Below are 24,328 nucleotides of genomic sequence, written 5' to 3' on the forward strand. Positions count from 1 at the left end.
AAGACTGAAGGCCGGCAACAAACAATCTGCAGGAGGATCTCAGGGGGTCCAGCAGCAAGAGAATTAGAACGGTAAACGTTTCGGGTCAGAACCCCTCGAGATCTAAATCAAGGCTTCCAATACGAAATGTTGGCCATTCGACCGGCTGAGTTGCTCCAGGTACCGCCACCTGCGCGGTCTCTGGCGCAAATCCAGGGAGATATAGACAGGTTGAGAGAGTGGGTAACATTGCTGTGCAAATGCATGGAGGGGGTTAGCACCCAAGGCCCTCAACGCTCTGGTGCGGCACGTTGGGCCCGTGTAGTGATGAATGAAACACAAAAGTCTGTGACTGTAATAGAGACCCAGAGATACTGGAGGAGTTCACAGCATCATATATCACCGATGTTTCGGGCCACTGGTCTAATAGGGAGCAGAGTAGTGGGAATAGGATGACAGGGATGGGGGGGGGGGGGGTGGAGGGGGAGGTCGGGAAATGTTTCTCTGACGTGCAGTATTTACCTTCCAAACTGCAAAACAACTGGAGTTCTGAAAAACAAAAAGCAAGACATTGTCAGTGGGCGAGAGCTGTAGGTATTTCAACACTGTACACAGACAGAGTACGATTCACATGATCCCCACCGGGTTCCCTGGCAGTGGAAGAGGGCGCCCTCAACTACTGGCCCATGTGCTGACTACTGTGATGTCAACTTTCTATAGGAGCTCCATCGAGAGCATCCCGGCCGGCTGCATCGCAGTGTGGGGTACGGTCGCTGCGGAGAAATGGATCGCAGGTCAATCCATAGGACCATAAGAGTGGCAGAGAGGATCACTGGGGTCTCCCTCCACCCCCCCCCCCCCACCACCTACCATCTACATGATCTACCAGGATCGTTTGACTGATGAGGGTGCACGAAATCATTGAGGACCCGTCGGGAAAGAGATACAGGAAGATCAGAGCCAGCCCCACCAGGCTGAGGAACAGCTTCTCCCCATGGGCAGCAAGAACGACCAAAGGAACCGCCCGCAATGACTGCCTGAGACTCTTGTATTCATAAAACAATAACTGTTTATATATATATATATATATATATATATATTTAAGGACTTTTTGGTTAGCCTAGCAGTTAGCACAATGCTGTTACAGAGCCAGCGACTGGGACCGGGGTTTGAGTCTACGCTGTCTATAAGGAGTCTGTACGTTCTCCCCGTGCCTGTGTGAAGCTTCCATTTCCTTCCACCCTTCAAAACGTACCAGGGGTGTAGATCAATTGGGCGGCACAGACTCGTGGGCCGGAAGGGCCCATTACTGTGCTGTATGTCTAAATTTAAAAAAAATATGAATACCTGTCCTGCATCTGTACTGTTTGTGTGTGTGTGTGTGGGCCATTATATCTGGGTGTGTGTCTGCGTTCTTTGCACCGAGGACTGGAGGACGCTGCGTCGCCGTACAATAAACTTGAGTTGCTTCAGCTGGTTCTTGAAGCGGTCCTATCTATTGCATCACTAACCACAAGCAACGTCCCAGTTGCAGTTGCTTTTTGCAGCCAGGGTGTGAAAACCCCACTCACCTCACTGCCTTTGTTATCATTTGCACGCCCTCAGTTTCCTGTGTTATACTGTGTATCATTCTGGGATTAACCTCAGCAAATGTTCCACCCCTGAGTTAAATCACGCCCCTGGTCAATTTCATCTGTTATTTTCATTCAAAGTTCAGATTTATTGTCGAGGACCTAAGTTACATCACATATAACCCTAAGATTCTATTTTCCTGTGGGCCAGACATAATTACCACTTATTAGTAGTGCAATCTCCATCAGTACCGGAGAATCACAGGACTGCGTTCTTAGCTCGACTCACTTCACCTACGACTGTGTGGCTCGTTACGACAACAACAACAACCTCACACTCAATATCACCAGAATTAAGGAGCTGATTGTTGCCTTCAGGAAGGGAAAGCCAGGGTTTACGATCCAGTGATCATTGGGAGATCAAAAGTGGGGAGGGTGAGTCACAATCTCGGAGGATCTTTCCTGGATCCAACACTAGTGGCATCGTCTCGACTTCCTCAGGAGTTTGCAGAGGTTCAGTACGACACCAGAAACCCTGGCTAATTTCTACAGATGACCGGCTGCATCACGGTCTGGTACAAGACCAATACCCCTGACCGTAAAGCCCTGCAAAAGGTGTGGACACAGCCCAGGACGTCACAGGCGAAACCCTCCCCACCATCGAGAATATCTATGGGGAACGCTGCCGTCGGAGAGTAGTAGTGATCACCAAGGATCCACGCTTTGTTCTCATTGCTGCCATCAGGAAAGAGGTGTCGGCATCACAAGACCCACGCCCACCAGGTTCATGAACAGTGGCTCCCCCTCCACCGTCAGACTCCTCAACGACAAACTCAATGAGGACTCGTTTAAGGATTCTGACTCGGGCACTTTATTGATTTTTTTTCTCTCCATATTGTAGTTTGTTTACATTTCTTTATTTGTTTACTTGTGTATTTTTTTTTGCACGACTAATAAGTGGTAATTCTGCCGCGCCCAGTGGAAAAGGAATCTCAGGTTTGTATGTCCTCTGTCAGTAAATCTGAAGCCCACAAAAAAAACTACTCAAGAAAATATACATGTACAAAAGAAAATGTTGAACGACCAAAGGAACTGCTCGCACTGACCCTCTGTGACTCATTTTCATGAAACAATATTGATTTGGATAGATGAATTCTTGTCCTGTATGTGTGTTACGTCAAGCTGTGTGTCCTCGTGTGTTGCATCGAGGACCGGAGAATGCTGTTTCGTCAGGTTGTACTTGTACAATCGGGGTGAGAATAAACCCCGACAGACTCCCACTTTCCAGCTGTTCTGGATTTATCTTCGCTGACCTTTCGGCCGTTAATTCCAGACCTTTCATGGTGCGCGTGTGAAAAGACATTTTCCCACTTTCCTTCGACTGCCACCCTCCCTCCCCCCCGCAATGTTGTCGGCCAGTGAGAAGCGCTCCTCTCTCCTCCATCCGAGTGTTGGGGAAGGGGTGCCAGCTGGAGGGCAGCACGGTTAGCGAAATGCCAGTGACCGGGGTTCAAGTCTGCAACGAGCTTGTATGTTCTGCCTGTGTGGGTTTTCCCCGGCGGCTCCCAACCTCCAAAACGTACCGGGGGTTTGGCAGTAAGTTAATTGGGAGGCACGGGTCCATGGGCCTGTTACTGTGCTTGTTTTTCTAAATCTATATTAATTTTAATGACATTTATTCTGGTGATGAGGAAAAATTGCTCCATCTCTGAAAATCTGATTTCACCTGGTCAACGAGAGAAGTAACTTTTTTTAAATTAGGAGGTTGGGGAATGTATGATTGATGTTTAAACCCAGGAAAGGTGATCTACTAAAGTGAAAAGGCAGAGGGGACTGGTTAAGTCACAGACCTGCTGCGTCGATGAGGCCTGTCTCCTCATCCACACTAACATTGCCCAGACTTCAGTCCAGTCCGACCCCTGCGAGAAATTCTGCACACAAATGCTGGAGTTTTACCACCCTCGTTAATCCACTCCTGCTTCTCCGCACTTTGTGTTCCTACCTTTAATATCTTTGTCTTCCCGTCTGTGAATCTTTTCATTAAAAGCAGCTGCTATGACCACGAGGCTAGCGAACACCCAGAAAATCACCAGCCAGACGTCGACTTTGGGGAAAAATTCATCTAAAAAAAAGTTCATAAAGGTTTGTGAAGCCTGATGCAGACAGTGAGCTCTGATTCTACCCCTTGTGGATAGTTAGCAGTAGTCTCAGTGAATAATCTCATGGAGCCTTTGATGGCTCTTGGCCTGGACTCATTGGAATTTAGGAGAATGGGGGGGGGGGGGGGGGGTAATCTCTCTGAAACATTTCGAATGTTGAAAGGGCATGGACAGATTAGATGTAGAAAGGTTGTTTCCCACGGTGGGAGTGACCAGGACAAGAGGATTGAAGGGCATCCGCTTAGAACAGAGATGTGGAGGAATTTCTTTGGCCAGTAGGCAGTGAATCTGTGGTGATTGTGGAGGCCGGGTCATTGGGTGTATTTAAAGCAGGGCATCAAAGATTATAGGGAGAAGGCTGGGCAGTGGGGCTGAGTGGGGAAATGGATCAGCTCATGATTAAATGATGGGGCAGGCTCGATGGGCTGAATAAGAACAAGAAATAGGAGCAGGTGTCGGCTATCCGGCCCGTTGAGCCCTGCTCTGCCATTCAATGAGATCACATATGATCTGATGATGGGCTCATCTCCACCCACCTGCCTTTTCTCCATATCCCTTAATTTCCCCACGATGTAAAAATCTACCCAACTTTATCTTAAATATATTTACTGAGGTCGCCTCCACTGCTTCAATGGGCAGTGAATTCCACAGACTGTGGAAAGAACGGCCAAGCAGAAAGGATACGAATGAGCCCTTAGATATCTGACAACCCTAAAAATCGTAATGCCAGGGGGCAAGATAAAGAACAAGGGAGCAGGAGTTGGCCATCCGGCCCATCAACCCTGCCCCGCCAGTCAATGAGATCGTGGCTGATCTGATCATTGACTCAGCTCCACCCACCTGCCTTTTCCCCATATCCCTTCATTCCTTTTTTATGTAAGAATCTATTGAACTGAACCTTAAATGTTTAATGAAGTCACCTCAACTGTTTCCCTGGGCAGAGAATTCCACAGATTCACGACTCTCTGGGATAAACAGTTTTTCCTCATCTCTGTCTTAAATCTACTCCCCTGAATCTTGAGGCTGTGTCCTCCTAGTTCTGGTCTCACCTCCCAGTGAAAACAATTTTCCTGGCTCTACCTTATCTCTCCCTTTCATAATTTTATATGTTTCTATAAGTTCTCCTCCCATTCTTCTGAATCCGAGTGAGTATAATCCCAGGGGATTTAGTCTCTCCTCGTACGTCAACCCCTTCATCTCCGGGATCAACCTGGAGATCTTCCTCTGGACAACTCCAAGGCCAGTCTCTCCTTCCCCAAGTACGGAGACCAGAACTGTACCCAGCTCTCCAGGTGTGGCCTCACCAGGGCCTTGTATAGTTGCAGCATGATCTCCCTGCTCTTGAATCCAATTCCTCTGGCGATGAAGGCCAATGCTCCATTTATCTTCTTAATAACCTGTTATACCTGCAACCCAACATTTTGTGATTCATGGACAAGTCCTTCTGCACAACAGCAGAAAGACTGCTGTCATAAATCTCGTTGTATAACTTGTACAATGACAATAAAAAGCTATTTGATTTGATATTTGATTTATTTGAGGTTGTAAAACAACTGTTGGTTTGTGAGACATTGTAGATATGCCAAGTGGATAACGCCAACGTTTTGTTGTATATGAGAATAGCAACAATGGGTTTAACTGTTTGTTGTATAAATATATTACTGAGAGAATTTGTAAAAAGGGAAATGGTCCGGGAGTCTTGGTGGGGGGGGGGGGGTGGGGTGGGGGTGGTGAGGGTGGAAAGGTGTGGGTGGTGGATGGATACAAAATGCACAGCTTGTGGTGAGGAGGGGATGATGATGACTTGGAGGGTGAAGTCACCAGAGGCAGGGGGGTGGGGGGAGGGAGGATTAAAGGGAAGGAGATATAGATGGGGAATGTATGTGATTTGGTTGGGGTTTGTTGCACTATTATGTGTTGTCTTTATTTTCCCCTTTTCTATTGTTTGGTATTTTTTTCTCTTTTAACTATCTTTCTCCAGCTTTCCCACTGACGAGATCCAAGTAGACGAGGGTGCCTGTTATCTCCAGCCCAGTTTGTATTAGCCATGGAGTTGCTGGCCGAAGCCATTTGCCAGGATCCAGACCTCAAGGGTTTTAGAGAAGGCCAGGAAGAACATAAATTTATTTGCTGACGACGAACTGATATATCTGACAGACCCAGCAAACTCGTTGTCCAAACTGCGTTCTACTCTGGAGGTCTGTGGGGAGATCTCCAGGTATAAGGTCAATTGGAAGCTAACCATACCACTTACTAAGGGGGATTACAGTCAATATCAAGAAAACAGTTATTTAAAGTGGTCACAAAACATGATCAAATATCCAGGAGTTAGAATAGACAATAACTTGAATAACTTAAATAAACTAAATTATACCCCCTTGTTTGGGAGAATTGAGGAGGTGGATGTCCCTGCCCATAATGTTAGTGGGCAGGGTCAACTGTGTTAAAATGATTGTGTTGCTGAGACTTCAGTGCCTCTTTAGTCGCCCCGGGGATTCTTCCAAAATTTGCTCTCATGAATAAGGACATTTCTATGGAATGGAAAGGTGGCCAGGGTCTCCATGGGGAAAAATTGACCTGGGATTACAGTCTGGATGAACTACAAATGCCAGACTTCAAGAAATACTATTGGGCAGCCCAGTGGAGATACATCACTTCACTCTTCAGGGGCGGGGGGGGGGGGGGGGGGGGGTACCATCCTGGGCATAAATAGGTGAGAAGGTGGCAGAGGACTTTATTTATAAATGGGACGTTAAATTGTTATCTGGGAAAATGGGCAGCCCTATACTAAAACAAATAATCTCCATTTGGAATAAAATTAACCAGTATGTAGGAAACAAAGTGGGGCTGTCCCCAAAAATACCCTGGACTCCAAATAGATTAATACCATTGGTAGTGGGTAACAAGATCCTGGACACCTGGCGCTGTAATGGCATCAGGTGATTGAGGACTGTTTTGAGTAGGAGCAGCTAATGTCATTTAAGCAACTTAGGAATAAGTATGATTTATCAAATAAGATGTTCCAATGCTACCTTCAGGTAAGATCTTTTCTACAGGACAAATTAGGTCCAACTATGACCCTGGCAGTGTGCAGTGATGTAGAGGCCACAATTCGAAGAAGGGGGGTGACACGGAAGTTCACCTTCTTCTCAACCAGGCCTTCATAAATCAAGGCAGAGGTGGGAGTTGGACTTAGCAATAGATGAGTGGTGCTGGTCCGACCCGTGTCAGACCAGCAGGACTGCAATCATTAATGCGCAGTACAGGCTGGTACAGTTCAATTTTCTGCACCTGCTGTACCTGACGCTGCAAAAATCAAACAGACCTAAACCAGAATTGTCAGGTCAAGGCTTCAGATGTAACGTTGAGACAGAATCCTTTCTACATACCATATAACCAAATAACCACTTACAGCACAGAACAGGCCAGTTCGGCCCTACTAGTCCATGCCGTAACAAATTCCCACCCTCCTAGTCCCACTGACCAGCACCCGGTCCATACCCCTCCAGTCCTCTCCTCTCCATGTAACTATCCAGTCTTTCCTTAAATGTAACCAATGATCCCGCCTCGACCACGTCTGCCAGAAGCTCATTCCACATCCCAACCACCCTTTGCGTAAAGAAATTTCCCCTCATGTTCCCCTTATAATTTTCCCCTTCAATCTTAAACCATGCCCTCTAGTTTGAATCTCCCCCACTCTTAATTGAAAAAGCCTATCCACATTTACTCTGTCTGTCCCTTTTAAAATCTTAAACACCTCTATCAAGTCCCCCCTCAATCTTCTACGCTCCAGAGAAAAAAGCCCTAGTTTGCAAACCTTTCCCTGTAACTCAAACCTTGAAATCCTGTCAACATTCTCATGAACCTTCTCTGCACTCTCTCTATTTTGTTTATATCTTTCCTATAATTTGGTGTCAAAAACTGTAAACAGTACTCCAAATTTGGCCTCACCAATGCCAAATAACCTCATAACCTCCCTACTCTTGAATTCAATACTCCGATTTATGAAGGTCAACATTCCAAATGCCTTCTTCACCACACCATCTACCTGAGTATCAGCCTTTTTTTTTTTAAAATTTTTTATTTTTCACACCATAAATCACAATAGCCATGATATACACTTTTTCTTTTCCACACATTTACAGTGACTTTTTCTCCCTCCCCCCTCTCTCCTCCCAAGCCACCCCCCCATCCCCCCCCCCTCTCATCCATTTTAGTTATACAATCTAGGTTGCATTAATTCAGTTAGACAATGTTGTCATTCAACAAAAATACACCAGAAATTCTACTGAGTCCATTCTTTTCTTTTCTTCTCCTTCCATCAACTTAGGTAATGTTTGTTCCCGGTAGGTTTTCGCTATTGTATTTAATGTAAGGCTCCCATACTTGTTCGAATATTTCAATATTATTTCTTAAACTATATGTTATTTTTTCTAATGGAATACATTTATTCATTTCTATATACCATTGTTGTATTTTCAAATTATCTTCCAATTTCCAGGTTGACATAATACATTTTTTTGCTACAGCTAGGGCTATCTTAACAAATCTTTTTTGTGCATCCTCCAAGTCAATTCCAAATTCTTTATTTTTTATGTTACTTAGGAGAAAGATCTCTGGATTCTTTGGTATATTGTTTTCTGTTATTTTATTTAATATCTGATTGAGATCATCCCAAAATTTTTCTACTCTCTCACATGTCCAGATTGCATGAATTGTTGTTCCCCTTTCTTTTTTACATCGAAAACATCTATCAGATACTGTTGGGTCCCATTTATTTAACTTTTGCGGTGTAATGTATAGTCTGTGTAACCAATTATATTGTATCATACGCAGCCTCGTATTTATTGTATTTCTCATCGTTCCAGAGCATAACTTCTCCCATGTTTCCTTTTTTATCTTTATATTTAAATCTTGTTCCCATTTTTGTTTAGTTTTACCATTTGTTTCCTCATTTTCCTTTTCTTGCAGTTTAATATACATATTTTTTATAAATCTTTTGATTAACATTGTATCTGTAATCACATATTCAAGGTTACTTCCCTCTGGTAAACTCAAGTTGCTTCCTAATTTATCTTTCAAGTAGGATCTCAGTTGGTAATATGCCAGCGCTGTATCTCCCGTTATATTGTACTTATCTCTCATTTGTTCAAAGGATAAGAATCTACTTCCTGAAAAACAATTTTCTATTCTTTTAATCCCTTTTTTTTCCCATTTTCTAAAGGCAAGGTTGTCTATTGTAAAAGGGAGTAGCTTATTTTGCGTCAATATTAGTTTTGGTATTTGGTAATTTATTTTATTTCTTTCTACATGAATCTTCTTCCATATATTGAGGAGATGGTGTAATACTGGAGAAGTTCTATGTTGTACCAATTTTTTGTCCCATTTATATAATATGTGTTCAGGTATCTTTTCCCCTATTTTATCTAATTCTAGTCTCGTCCAGTCTGGTTTTTCCCTTGTTTGATAAAAATCTGATAGGTACCTTAATTGTGCGGCTCTATAATAATTTTTGAAGTTTGGCAATTGTAAGCCTCCTTGTTTATACCATTCTGTTAATTTGTCTAGTGCTATCCTCGGTTTCCCCCCTCTCCATAAAAATCTCCTTATTATTTTCTTTAACTCTTTGAAGAATTTTTCTGTCAGTTGTATTGGCAATGCCTGAAATAAGTATAGTATCCTTGGAAAAATGTTCATTTTAATACAGTTTATCCTTCCTATCAGTGTTAGTGGTAGCTCTTTCCAATGCTCTAAATCGTCCTGTAATTTTTTCATTAGTGGATTGTAATTGAGTTTATATAATTGGCCTAGATTTTTGTTTATTTGCACACCTAGGTATCTTATTGCCTGCGTTTGCCATCTGAATGGGGATTCCTCCTTAAATTTTGAGAAATCCGCGTTATTCATAGGCATTGCTTCACTTTTATTTACGTTTATCTTGTATCCCGACACTTCTCCATATTCCTTCAATTTCTTATATAGTTCTTTTATTGATAGTTCTGGTTCTGTTAAGTACACTATCACATCATCCGCAAACAGACTGATTTTATATTCCCTGTCTTTTATTTTTATTCCTTTTATATTATTATCTCTTCTTATCGATTCTGCTAGTGGTTCTATAGCTTTTTTTTTTTTTTCTTTGGCTTGGCTTCGCGGACGAAGATTTATGGAGGGGGTAAAAAGTCCACGTCAGCTGCAGGCTCGTTTGTGGCTGACCAGTCCGATGCGGGACAGGCAGACACGATTGCAGCGGTTGCAAGGGAAAATTGGTTGGTTGGGGTTGGGTGTTGGGTTTTTCCTCCTTTGCCTTTTGTCAGTGAGGTGGGCTCTGCGGTCTTCTTCAAAGGAGGCTGCTGCCCGCCAAACTGTGAGGCGCCAAGATGCACGGTTTGAGGCGTTATTAGCCCACTGGCGGTGGTCAATGTGGCAGGCACCAAGAGATTTCTTTAGGCAGTCCTTGTACCTTTTCTTTGGTGCACCTCTGTCACGGTGGCCAGTGGAGAGCTCGCCATATAATACGATCTTGGGAAGGCGATGGTCCTCCATTCTGGAGACGTGACCCATCCAGCGCAGCTGGATCTTCAGCAGCGTGGACTCGATGCTGTCGACCTCTGCCATCTTGAGTACCTTGACGTTAGGGGTGTGAGCGCTCCAATGGATGTTGAGGATGGAGCGGAGACAACGCTGGTGGAAGCGTTCTAGGAGCCGTAGGTGGTGCCGGTAGAGGACCCATGATTCGGAGCCGAACAGGAGTGTGGGTATGACAACGGCTCTGTATACGCTTATCTTTGTGAGGTTTTTCAGTTGGTTGTTTTTCCAGACTCTTTTGTGTAGTCTTCCAAAGGCGCTATTTGCCTTGGCGAGTCTGTTGTCTATCTCATTGTCGATCCTTGCATCTGATGAAATGGTGCAGCCGAGATAGGTAAACTGGTTGACCGTTTTGAGTTTTGTGTGCCCGATGGAGATGTGGGGGGGCTGGTAGTCATGGTGGGGAGCTGGCTGATGGAGGACCTCAGTTTTCTTCAGGCTGACTTCCAGGCCAAACATTTTGGCAGTTTCCGCAAAGCAGGACGTCAAGCGCTGAAGAGCTGGCTCTGAATGGGCAACTAAAGCGGCATCATCTGCAAAGAGTAGTTCACGGACAAGTTTCTCTTGTGTCTTGGTGTGAGCTTGCAGGCGCCTCAGATTGAAGAATCACAGTGCGGCTTTCGCGCTAACAGAGGAACCACTGACATGGTCTTTGCCCTCAGACAGCTCCAAGAAAAGTGTAGAGAACAAAACAAAGGACTCTACATCACCTTTGTTGACCTCACCAAAGCCTTCGACACCGTGAGCAGGAAAGGGCTTTGGCAAATACTAGAGCGCATCGGATGTCCCCCAAAGTTCCTCAACATGATTATCCAACTGCACGAAAACCAACAAGGTCGGGTCAGATACAGCAATGAGCTCTCTGAACCCTTCTCCATTAACAATGGCGTGAAGCCATTGCCAATACAACTGACAGAAAAATTCTTCAAAGAGTTAAAGAAAATAATAAGGAGATTTTTATGGAGAGGGGGGAAACCGAGGATAGCACTAGACAAATTAACAGAATGGTATAAACAAGGAGGCTTACAATTGCCAAACTTCAAAAATTATTATAGAGCCGCACAATTAAGGTACCTATCAGATTTTTATCAAACAAGGGAAAAACCAGACTGGACGAGACTAGAATTAGATAAAATAGGGGAAAAGATACCTGAACACATATTATATAAATGGGACGAAAAATTGGTACAACATAGAACTTCTCCAGTATTACACCATCTCCTCAATATATGGAAGAAGATACATGTAGAAAGAAATAAAATAAATTACCAAATACCAAAACTAATATTGACGCAAAATAAGCTACTCCCTTTTACAATAGACAACCTTGCCTTTAGAAAATGGGAAAAAAAAGGGATTAAAAGAATAGAAAATTGTTTTTCAGGAAGTAGATTCTTATCCTTTGAACAAATGAGAGATAAGTACAATATAACGGGAGATACAGCGCTGGCATATTACCAACTGAGATCCTACTTGAAAGATAAATTAGGAAGCAACTTGAGTTTACCAGAGGGAAGTAACCTTGAATATGTGATTACAGATACAATGTTAATCAAAAGATTTATAAAAAATATGTATATTAAACTGCAAGAAAAGGAAAATGAGGAAACAAATGGTAAAACTAAACAAAAATGGGAACAAGATTTAAATATAAAGATAAAAAAGGAAACATGGGAGAAGTTATGCTCTGGAACGATGAGAAATACAATAAATACGAGGCTGCGTATGATACAATATAATTGGTTACACAGACTATACATTACACCGCAAAAGTTAAATAAATGGGACCCAACAGTATCTGATAGATGTTTTCGATGTAAAAAAGAAAGGGGAACAACAATTCATGCAATCTGGACATGTGAGAGAGTAGAAAAATTTTGGGATGATCTCAATCAGATATTAAATAAAATAACAGAAAACAATATACCAAAGAATCCAGAGATCTTTCTCCTAAGTAACATAAAAAATAAAGAATTTGGAATTGACTTGGAGGATGCACAAAAAAGATTTGTTAAGATAGCCCTAGCTGTAGCAAAAAAATGTATTATGTCAACCTGGAAATTGGAAGATAATTTGAAAATACAACAATGGTATATAGAAATGAATAAATGTATTCCATTAGAAAAAATAACATATAGTTTAAGAAATAATATCGAAATATTCGAACAAGTATGGGATCCTTACATTAAATACAATAGCGAAAACCTACCGGGAACAAACATTACCTAAGTTGATGGAAGGAGAAGAGAAGAAAAAAATGGACTCAGTAGAATTTCTGGTGTATTTTTGTTGAATGACAACATTGTCTAACTGAATTAATGCAACCTAGATTGTATAACTAAAATGGATGAGAGGGGGGAGGGATGGGGGGGTGGCTTGGGAGGAGGGAGGGGGGAGGGAGAAAAAGTCACTGTAAATGTGTGGAAAAGAAAAAGTGTATATCATGGCTATTGTGATTTATGGTGTGAAAAATAAAAAATTTAAAAAAAAAAAAAAAAAAAAAATGGCGTGAAGCAAGGCTGTGTTCTCGCACCAACCCTCTTTTCAATCTTCTTCAGCATGATGCTGAACCAAGCCATGAAGGTTCTATAGCTAGCGCAAACAATAATGGTGATAGTGGGCATCCCTGCCGCGTTGACCTGCTTAAGTTAAATTGCTTTGATACATGTCCATTTACTGTCACTTTCGCTAACGGTCCCTTATATAATGCTTTAATCCAATTAATAAACTTCTCCGGTAAACTGAATTTTTGCAATACTTTGAACAAGTAATTCCATTCTACTCTGTCGAAGGCCTTCTCTGCGTCTAAAGCAACTGCTACTGCCGGTGCTTTATTTCCTTCTACTGCATGAATTAAGTTAATAAATTTACAAATATTGTCTGTTGTGCGTCTTTTTTTGATAAATCCAGTTTGGTCTAAATTTACCATTTTCGGTACCTGTTCTGCTAATCTGTTCGCTAATAGTTTAGCTATTATCTTATAATCTGTGTTTAGCAGAGATATTGGTCTATATGACGCTGGTGAGAGTGGATCTTTCCCTTGTTTTAGTATCACTGTAATTATTGCTGTTTTACATGAATCTGGTAAGTTTTGTGTCTCATCAATCTGGTTGATTACATCCAGGAGGGGCGGTATTATTAGGTCTTTAAATGTTTTGTAGAATTCTATTGGGAGTCCATCCTCTCCTGGTGTCTTATTATTTGGTAAATTTTTTATTATCTCTTGTATTTCTACTGTTCCAAATGGTTCTGTTAATTTATTTTGTTCCTCTATTTGTAGTTTTGGTAGTTCAATTTTAGTCAAAAATTCATCTATTTTCCCTTCTTTCCCTTCGTTTTCGGTTCGGTATAATTGTTCATAGAATTCTCTGAAGTTTTCCTTAATTTCTTTTGGATTATATGTAATTTGTTTGTCTTTTTTCCTTGTTGCCAATACCATTTTCTTAGTTTGCTCTGTCTTAAGCTGCCATGCTAGGATTTTGTGTGTTTTTTCCCCTAGTTCATAATATTTCTGTTTTGTCTTCATTATATTCTTCTCCACCTTATATGTTTGTAATGTTTCATATTTTATTTTTTTATCCGCCAATTCTCTTCTTTTGGTTGTATCTTCCTTTATTGCTAATTTTTTTTCTATGTTTATTATTTCCCTTTCCAACTGCTCTGTTTCCTGATTATAGTCCTTCTTCATCTTGGTTGCATAACTTATTATTTGCCCTCTAATGAATGCTTTCATTGCGTCCCATAGTATAAACTTATCTTCCACTGATTCCGTATTTACTTCAAAGTACATTTTTAATTGTTTTTCAATAAATTCTCTAAAATCCTGTCTTTTAAGTAGCATGGGGTTTAATCTCCATCTATACATTCTTGGAGGGATGTCTTCTAGCTCTATTGCCAATAACAGGGGTGAGTGGTCCGATAATAGTCTAGCTTTATATTCCGTTTTCCTAACTCTCCCTTGTATGTGGGCTGATAACAGGAATAGGTCTATCCTTGAGTATGTTTTATGTCTAGTCGAGTAGTATGAGTATTCCTTTTCTTTTGGGTTTTGTTTCCTCCATATGTCCACAAGTTTCATTTCTTGCATTGATTTAATTATAAATTTGGTTACTTTGTTCTTCCTGTTAATTTTTTTCCCCGTTTTATCCATATTTGGATCTAAATTCAGATTGAAATCCCCTCCTATTAGTATGTTCCCTTGCGTATTAGCTACCTTCAAAAAGATATCTTGCATAAACTTTTGATCTTCTTCGTTAGGTGAATATATATTAAGTAGATTCCAAAGCTCTGAATATATCTGACATTTTATCATAACATATCTCCCTGCTGGATCTATTATTTCCTCTTCTATTTTAAATGGCACATTTTTGCTAATTAATATAGCCACTCCTCTTGCTTTTGAATTATACGATGCTGCTGTTACATGTCCTACCCAATCTCTCTTTAATTTCTTGTGCTCCAATTCAGTTAAGTGTGTTTCTTGGACAAATGCTATATCTATTTTTTCCTTTTTCAGTAAATTTAGTAGTTTCTTCCTTTTAATTTGGTTATGTATTCCATTAATATTTAGAGTCATATAGTTCAGCGTAGCCATTTTATATTTTGTTTATCTTCTCTTTCCGTTTTTCCATCATTACCTTTCCTCCTTTTCCATTTCTGTTTTCTTATTTTCAACTTTTTACCAGACAACATTCCTACAACATCCAACATTTTCCTTATTCTCCTATTTCTATCTTCTTTATCCCCAATCTCCCCTTCCCCTCCTGAGTTGCCCTTTATCCCTTGTCGGACAACCACATCTCCCCTCTCCATTTGGATTTGCGAATCCACTCGCAAGCGTCAACTGATTTTGCAGTGACCGCTCTTTTCCCCCACCCAGCCCCCCCCAGAAAAGATTTCGTTTTTTATATGTCACAAAGGTCACTCTTTTAGTTCCCTCCTTATTCTCTCTATTCCATTACCTTCCCTTATTAATTCTTGTCTATACTCTCTATGTTTTCCTCTAATTACAGATACTTTCACATATGCCCATTGTCTCTATTCACTCTTATACCTCTTTACCCGCATACATATCAATCGTGGTCATTTTTACCCTCCTTACCCGTCTTCATCCCTCAGTCTATTTTTGTCTTTACCCACATACATATCAATCGTGATAATTTTAACTCTCATTACCCGTCTTCATCCCTCAGTCTATTTTTGTAATTGTTCTGCAAATTTTCGTGCTTCTTCTGGATCCGAGAATAGTCTGTTTTGTTGTCCTGGAATAAATATTTTCAATACCGCAGGATGCTTCAGTGTAAATTTATATCCTTTCTTCCATAAAATCGCTTTTGCTGCATTGAACTCTTTTCTCTTCTTTAGGAGTTCAAAGCTTATATCTGGATAAATGAAGATTTTTTGCCCTTTATACTCCAGTGGTTTGTTGCCCTCTCTTACTTTTTCCATTGTCTTCTCCAGTACCTTTTCTCTTGTAGTATATCTTAGGAATTTTACTACAATAGATCTTGGTTTTTGTTGTGGTTGTGGTTTAGGGGCCAATGCTCTATGTGCCCTTTCTATTTCCATTTCTTGCTGTAGTTCTGGACATCCTAGGGCCTTAGGGATCCATTCTTTTATAAACTCCCTCATATTCTTGCCTTCTACATCTTCCTTAAGGCCCACTATCTTTATGTTATTTCTTCTGTTATAATTTTCCATTATATCTATTTTTTGGGCTAGTAATTCTTGTGTCTCTTTAGTTTTTTTATTAGATTCCTCCAATTTCTTTTTTAAGTCTTCTACCTCCATTTCTGCTGCTATTGCCCGTTCTTCCATCTTGTCCATTTTTTTCCCCATTTCTGTTAAGGTCATATCCATTTTATTTATTTTCTTTTCTGTGTTGTTTATTCTTCTTCTTAAATCATTGAATTCCTGTGTTTGCCATTCTTTAAATGACTCCATGTATCCTCTAACAAGAGCAAGTACCTCCTTTACCTTGCCTTTCTTTTCTTCTTCTATTTCCCTGTACTCTTCCTGTGATAGTACAGATCTATCACCAATGTACATAGTGTATATAGTTACTGTATCTAGACTGTGCTTACAGCGATTGGCTGAGAGCTAAGCCACACCTATTGTTTGGGCCTTAAAGGGTTGTGTCCCTAGCCAGGTCGGATCATTCCGGACTGGTCGGCCACCTGTGAAGAGCTCCGGTCTTTTGCTAATAAAAGCCTTGGTTTGGATCAACAAGTCTTTGGTTCTTTCGACGAGCTCTACACTTCCTCTTCCTCTTCTTCTTCCTCTAGGTTGACCATCTGTTGTTTCTTTGCTGCCCTTTCCTCCTCTTCTTTCTTGTTTCCATTGTCTTCTGTGGTCTCTTCTTGCTGCAGGTGTTCTGCAGCTGTCGTTGCCGGCTGTGGAGATCGACTCCCCAGCTGGTCCCCCCTCCCGTCGGTGTGTTTTTTTTCATGCGCATCGCGCATGCGCGAGGAGTCGCGCATGCGCGGTTGCGCACTTTTACTCGGCTCTGTGAGCCATTGTTGTAGTTCTCTTTCTACCGACCTGAGGTAGTGGGGTCTTCTCTCCACAGCGGGCCTCTTCGGACAGGTAAGGCCTTCACCTTTTTCCTCCGTTGTCTTCTCTTCCTCTCTTCTTTCCGTTGATTTTGATTTTTCTCCTTTTGTCTCCATCTTCTTTCCACCTTTATACTCACTTTTCTTTAACTTGTATTTCTGTGCCTTTGTATTTTCTCTTGTTTTTCCCGACTTTTCTGGAGAGGGTTGGAGTTCACCGTCCGGCCACTACTCCATCACGTGACTCCTCCTGAGTATCAGCCTTGAGGGTACTATTTACCATCACTTCTAAATCCCTTTGTTGCTCTGCACATCTCAATAGCCTACCATTTAATGCATATGACCTATTTAGATTTGCCTTTCCAAAATGAAACACCTCACACTTATCTGTATTAAATTCCATCAGCCATTTCTCAGCCCACACCTCCAGCCTTCCTAAATCACCTTTTAATTTACGGTAATCTTCCTCACTGTCCACAACACCACCAAACTTTGTATCATCCGCAAACTTGCTTATCCAATTCTCCACCCCTACTTCCAGATCGTTAATATATATATAACAAACAATAGTGGACCCAGGACCGATCCCTGAGGAACTCCACTAGTCACCGGCCTCCAATTGGACAAACAATTTTCTACCACTACTCTCTGACACCTCCCATCCAACCATTGCTGAATCCATTTCACTACCTCCTTATTTAAACCTAATGTCTCCACCTTTTTTCCTAACCTCCTGTGAGAAACTTTGTCAAAAGCTTTACTAAAGTCTAAATAGACAACATCCACTGCTTTCCCTTCATCAACCTTTTTTGTAACCCCCTCGAAGAACTCAATCAGGTTTGTCAAGCATATCTGCCCCTGACAAAACCATGCTGATTACTCCCTATCAATCCCTGTACCTCCAAATATTTGTAAATACCATCCCTCAGAACACTTTCCATCAACTTACCCACCACAGACATCAGACTCACGGGCCTATAATTCCCAGGTTTACATTTGGACCCTTTTCTTAAACAGCGGAACAACATGCGCCACCCTCCAATCCTTTGGCACTACTCCTGTGACCAGTGACATCCTAAATATCTCTGTTAATGGCCCCACTATCTGTCCACAAGCCTCCCTGAGTGTCCTTGGGAATATTTTGTCCGGTCCCGGAGATTTATCCACCTTTATCTTTTTCAACAGCCATCACTACCTCCTCGGTAGTCCTTATATGCTTCATGACCTCCCCACTATTTTTACTCAGCCTACCTTCGCTATCTACAAGGGGTCCAATTTTATCCCTCACTAATCTTTTACTTTTAATGTACCTATAGAAACCCTTTGGATTTATTTTTACTCTGTCTGCCAAAGCCTCTTCGTGCCTTTTTTTGGCCTTTCTAATTTCTTTCTTAAGATTCCTTCTACACTCCTTGTAGTCCTCCTTCAAACTCTCAGCTCCCTGCTCTTTATAGCTCTTGTACACCTCCCTTTTTCTCCTAACCAAATTTCCAATATTCCTCGAAAACCAAGCCTCCCTATGACTTCCAGCCTTTCCTTTGATCCTCACTGGGACATATCTACTCTGTACCCTCAAAATTTCTTATTGAATATCCTCCATTTTTCATTTACATCCTTACCTGAAAATATCCTGTCTCACTCAATACTCCCCAAATCCCTTCTTATTCCTTCGAAATTTGCTCTTCTCCAATCCAGAACCTCAACTTTAGGCCCCTCCTTGCTCTTCCCTAAAACTACCCAAAAACTAACAGAGTTATGATCACTCGACCCAATTTGTTCTCCAACATTAATGTCCGATACCTGACCTAGCTCATTCCCTAACAGGAGTCGGTTCTTCTACTAATTGATTTAAAAAACAATCTTGAACACATTTAACGAACTCTAGCCCATCCAGCCCTCTAACTGTATGGGTATCCCAATCAATGTGAGGGAAGTTAAAATCTCCCATGATCACTACCTTATGATTCTCACACATATACGTTATCTCCCTCCAAATTTGTTCCTCTAATTTTCTTGGCCCATTTGGTGGTCTGTAATACCACACCAGCAACTGTGGAGGCCAGGTTATTGGGTGTGTTTAAGGCAGAGATTGATTGGTACCTGAATAGTCAGGGTGTCAAAGGTTATTAGCCCTAGTAGCCAACCTGGACATGTACCAAGGTGAGACCCTTTTGGGTGGAACTAGGCCAAGTCCTGGGAAAAACAAACCCATCAGTAAAGAATTCCCGCAGGACTCAGCGTTGTTCCTGTTGGATAACATAATGGACATAAGACTTATGATGAAAAACTGTCCAAATTCCAAATCCAATTCCTAATGATTGCATTGGCCAGGAAGTGCATAGCGGTTACCTGGAAGTCTGACTCCTGCCTCAGCATTAGTCGCTGGAACACAGAAACACAAAGCTGGGGTCCCCTGGAGAAAATTACTTACAACTTAAAGCAAAATATACAACACTTTCTTGAAAATTTGGCAACCACAGGAGCACGATTATAGTGTGTACCATCGCGCCTTGCCATCCCACCTTCTCCATCTATCCCTTAAATCGGTGGGTGGGGGTCCATCCCATCCCAACCAGGGAAAGTCAAAAGAAAACAGCCCCGAGCTCTGGCCACCGTGTCTGTAAAACCCTGATATATGTTACACACCTTTGATGTAAAAGTCCTGAACGTTGTGTGTAACTGTGGTTGGTTAAGTGTTAAACGTGGAGGGGAGGGGGAGAAGGGACAGAAAAAGCTTCAGCTCTACAGAAAATCTTATATAGAATTAATATTTGTAAACTGTAATAAATGTTGAGGTTGTCACTGATAATAAATTTGGAAAACTGCAAATAAAATGGTCAGTTCCTGTTCACACGATGATTAGGAACCAGTGAAAAGGGGAAGCGGAAGAAGATGCCAGATGTGTGGGCACGGATGGGTTTGAAGAGGGACGAAGTTGCTATATGGAAGAGTGATTCCAGAGAATGGTATCTAGGTGGGTAAAGGCTACAGGACACAGAACATTACAGCACAGGATGCATTGGCCGGGACTTCAGGGACAGAGTTACAGGGAAAGGTTAAACAGGTTCGGACTTTATTCCCTGGAGTGTAGATGAGGGAGATTTGATGGAGGTGTTTAAAATTATAAGGGGGATAGACAGAGTCGGCTTTTTCCACTGAGGGTGGGTGAAATACAGAGGACGTGGGTTAAGGGTGAAAGGGGAAAAGTTGAGGGGGGAACATCTTCACACAGGGAGTGCGGAACAAGCTGCCCGCTGAGGTGGTGAATGCTGGCTCGATTTTAACTGAAGAATTTTGACAGGTACATGGATGGGAGGGGGATGGAGGGCTATGGTCAGGGTGAGGTTAGTGGGACTAGGTAGAATAATAGTTGGGCACAGACTAGAAGGGCCGAAGGGTCTATTTCTGTGCTGTTCAAGCCTAGGGTTCCACAAGATGTTGCCTGGATTGGAAAATGTCTATGAGGTGAGGTTAGCAGAGCTGGACTTTTCTCTCTGGAGCCAAGAAGGATGTGAGGAGCCTTGATAGAGATCGAGAAGATTCTGAGAGGCAGAGATAAAGTGGACAGCCAGAGCCTTTTACCCAGGATGCGAGTAGCAAACAAAGAGAAGGAAGTTTCGGGGAGACATAAGGGGTAAGGTTTTTACACTGAGAGTTGTGGAGGCCTGGAATGCATCACCGGGGGTGGTGGTGGAGGCTGGAATATTGGGGGCATTTAAGAGACTCTCAGACGGGCACATGAATGGAAAAATAGAGGATTTCGGGGAAGGGAGGGTTTAGGGAGACACAACATCAAGGGCTGAAGGGCCTGTACTGGGCTATGATCTATGATTCCAAACCTCCTACCTACCTGCTATGTGGAGATGGATGGCTTGTGGTTCCGTTGATAGATGATTCTGGATGATACATGAATACTTGTTGACTGAATCACTTGTGACATCCAAGTGGCTCTGGACAGTGAAGGTCCCTGTGGAGTCCCTGATGAACCGTGTGTCGGACAGATGGGTCACATCTCCTCCGCCCCCATCCACCCACCATACGTCTGGCTGGGGATACCAGCCGTCGGATTTACACACCAGGTGGACGCCTTGCCAGTTGCTGGGCTCCAAGTGAATCCAGGGCCGTTTGCCCAACCCTGCAGTAGAGCAGATATGGCTATTGAATGGTGAAGCATTGGGTGTGGGGGTGTGGAAACAGAATGTCTGTGAGGCAGGTCAACAAACAGCACCTTGGGTCTGACGAGCTACAGCGGATGGACCAAGAGCGAATCACTGGCCGGATCCTCGAACACCACCACACAACCCCAACCCCATCATTCTAGTTTCGAGTTGGGACCCTTTCTTGAGAGGGGTCAATGTTTTGGTTCGTTGTAGAGTCATATAACGTGGACACAGGCCATTTGGTCCAACTTTCCCAACGTATCCCACCCACCCTGCTTTTGGCCCATTAACCATCCCACCCACGGATCTGTGCCATTGTTCCTTAATGTTGCAATAATGCCTGCCTCAATCTCCTCCTCCATAGCCCATTCCATGCACCCCCTCAGGTTCCTGTTAAATCCATCCCCCCTCACCTCTGTCAAAGGACATAGAACATTACATTACAGCACAGGCCCTTCAGCCTCAAAGTCATGCTAACCCATATATCAAAAGGAAACAAACCCACCCTACCCTGTAACCCTCTACATTTTTCTTCTATCCATGCGCCCATCTAAGAGTCTCTGAAATGCCCCTAATGTTCCAGCCTCCACCATCATGCCCAGCAAGGCATCCCAAGCCCCCCACAACTCTCTGTGTAAAAAAACATACCCCTGACGTCTCCCCTAAACTTCCCTCCCTTCACTTTGTACAGACGTCCTCTGGTGTTTGCTATTCCCGCCCTGGGAAACAGACGCTGTCCGTCCACCCTAACTCTGCCTCTTAGAATCTTGTCGATCTCTATCAAGTCTCCTCTCATCCTTCTACGCTCCATAGAGAGAAGTCCCAGCTCTGCTAACCTTGACATAGGACTTATTTTCCAATCCAGGCAACATCCTGGTAAATCCCCTCTGCCCTCTCTCCACAGCTTCTACATCCTTCCTATAACGAGGTGACCAGAACTGAACACAATACTCCAAGGGTGGTCTCACCAGAGATTTGTCGAGCTGCAACATGACCTCTCAACTCCTGAACTCGATCCCCTGACTAATGAAGCCTAGCATCCCACAGGCTTTCTTATCTATCCTACCAACCTGCGCGGTGACCTTGAGGGATGTATGGATTTGGACCCAAGGTCCCTCTGTTCCTCCACATTGTTAAATAACCAACCATGAACCCTGTCCTCAGCCGTCTAGTTTGTCCTTCCAAGACGCATCACCTCACCCATCCAGATTGAAGTCCATCTGCCACTTTTCTACCCAACTCTGCATCCTGACAATATTGTGTTGTGACCTATGACAACCCTCATAATATCCTTTGGGTGCCCTCGCAAAAGACTGTGTTCTCGATAAAAGGTCCTGAACTGAAACGTTGACAGACCATGGATTCTGCCTCTCATTGTTTGTATCTGACTTAAAACGAGTTGCGATTAGTTTGGCCCAGACTAGATGGGGCTGTTTATGTCCTTCCTTGTTTCTGTGAACATTGTCTCACCACAGGCACCAGCAAGGCTCACCTTCAACTTGTAGCGTGATCACTGCCTGCACGTGGAACTTGGTGGACTTGATGGAGCACGTGTAGTTTCCTCTGTCTGACACCTTTACCCTCTTCAGTTGAAGTGAGGCGTTTCCATAGGGAAACTCTTTCTGGAAAAGTTCCGTCCTCCCCCGATAAGTCCTGTCCTGCATATCAGGTTGATCCTGCCTGCCGGTGTGCAAGTGTACAGGAGAGTCTGGGCTGGAGGTAAACCAGCGAACCTCCATGCCATCCAGTGAGGTATGTGGCACCAGCTGACAATCTAATACAGCATCGTCCCCCACCAGAACCACGGTGGGGTAACCCGGCACCATCACAGCGAACTTCCCTAGCAAAATACAAAGTTATAAAGTTCAGCATTCTTGCTGTTGGAACTTCAACAAACAAGCATACTAAAAAAGCAAACAATATTAGAGAGGGGAAAAACACTACATTTGGGAACTGAAAATCTCACGCGGGATCATTTGGGAACTGATTAGAAACAAAGCTTCAGTTCAGGACAGAAATGGGGAATTAGGAGTTCAAGGGGAAGGCATGGAACAGGCCCAGTGAGAACTTAACCACAAGTAGTGCTGTAATGAGACCAACAAATAGTGGAATAGGGTCGGTATTGTAATGAGAATTTAACCACAAATAGTAGAATTCTGTAATAGCTCATTTGTTGTCATCTGATTGCACAAGTACAACCTGATTAAGCAGCGTTCTCCGGCCCTCGGTGAGGACGCACATCCAGAAATCACACACGTACAGACAAGCAATACATAGGCAGGACAAATATTCGTACATAAAAATAAACAGACTTTGTCTCACAAATAGCAGAGTCTCGGAGGGCTAGGAAGTTCATCAGCACCGCAGGGTGTCTACACCCTGGCTCATGGCCCTCCTGCGCTGAGATGCATCACGTGGAGCTGTGCAGTTAGCGGTTGCCGCGCGCCATGGAAACTGGCAGGGTAGCAGAGGGCGGGGACTTTTCACAGGTTGAGGGGTGGAGGGCTTCCATTAGTGAGAAATGGGCTTCAATTGCCAACAGGCTTTTAGAAGCAGAAGCATGCTATTTGGCCCATCGATTCGGCCCCGCCATTCCATCATGAGCTGATCCATTCTCCCACTCAGCCCCCACTCCCTGGCCTTCTCCCCATAACCTTTGACACCCTGACTATTCAGGTACCAATCAATCTCTGCCTTAAACACACCCAATAACCTGGCCTCCACAGTTGCCAGTGGCAGCAAATTCCAGAGGTTCACTGCTCCCAGGTAAAGAAATTCCTCTGCATCCCTGTTCTCAGCAGATGCCCTTCAATCCTGAAGTTGTGCCCTCTTGTCTCAGACTCTCCCACCATGGGGAACAGCCTTACTACATTTACACTGTCCATGCTTTTCAATGTTCTAAATGTCTCTAAGAGGTCGTCTCCACCCCCCCCCCCCCCCCACCATTCTTCTGAAATTCTGTGGCCATTCGTGCTCACTGAAGTGTCAGTCCTGCTATATATGCAGGATTCAAGGTGGTGGTGGCTGGTTGAACAGGGACATTGAAGGGCTCTCGAGGTGGATTCAGGGAAGAGAAGAATTACGAGTGTGAGCTCGGGGGAAAACTGGACTGTTGTGGCCGTATCTGTCACTGAATAAATCATCCCAAAATATTTATATCAATTATTTACAATTAAATCTCTGTGATTATAAGGAGTTTGTACGTTTTCCACTTGGGCTCAAGTTTCCTCCCACCGTTTGAAATGAATCGCAGGGTCTAGGCCAACTGGGCGTAACTGGGCGTCACGAGCTCATGGGCCGGAAGGGCCTGTTTCTATCCT

The 24,328-nt window shown here is 43.1% G+C and overlaps 1 protein-coding gene across 1 annotated transcript in view; it reads right to left on the reverse strand.

Moving 5' to 3' along the window:
- LOC138754661 (butyrophilin subfamily 1 member A1-like) overlaps window positions 1–24,328 on the reverse strand; it is a 35,150-nt gene that overhangs the window by 9,388 nt on the left and 1,434 nt on the right. Inside the window, exons 2-5 of the mRNA XM_069919262.1 lie at window positions 22,501–22,848; window positions 20,699–20,983; window positions 3,553–3,672; window positions 502–528 (exon numbers count right to left, since the gene is read on the reverse strand). Coding sequence (XP_069775363.1) covers window positions 502–528; window positions 3,553–3,672; window positions 20,699–20,983; window positions 22,501–22,848 — 780 coding nt within the window. The remainder of the gene's footprint in view (window positions 1–501; window positions 529–3,552; window positions 3,673–20,698; window positions 20,984–22,500; window positions 22,849–24,328) is intronic.

Source organism: Narcine bancroftii, chromosome 2 (assembly GCF_036971445.1).
Source record: "Narcine bancroftii isolate sNarBan1 chromosome 2, sNarBan1.hap1, whole genome shotgun sequence".
Taxonomy (NCBI): domain Eukaryota; kingdom Metazoa; phylum Chordata; class Chondrichthyes; order Torpediniformes; family Narcinidae; genus Narcine; species Narcine bancroftii.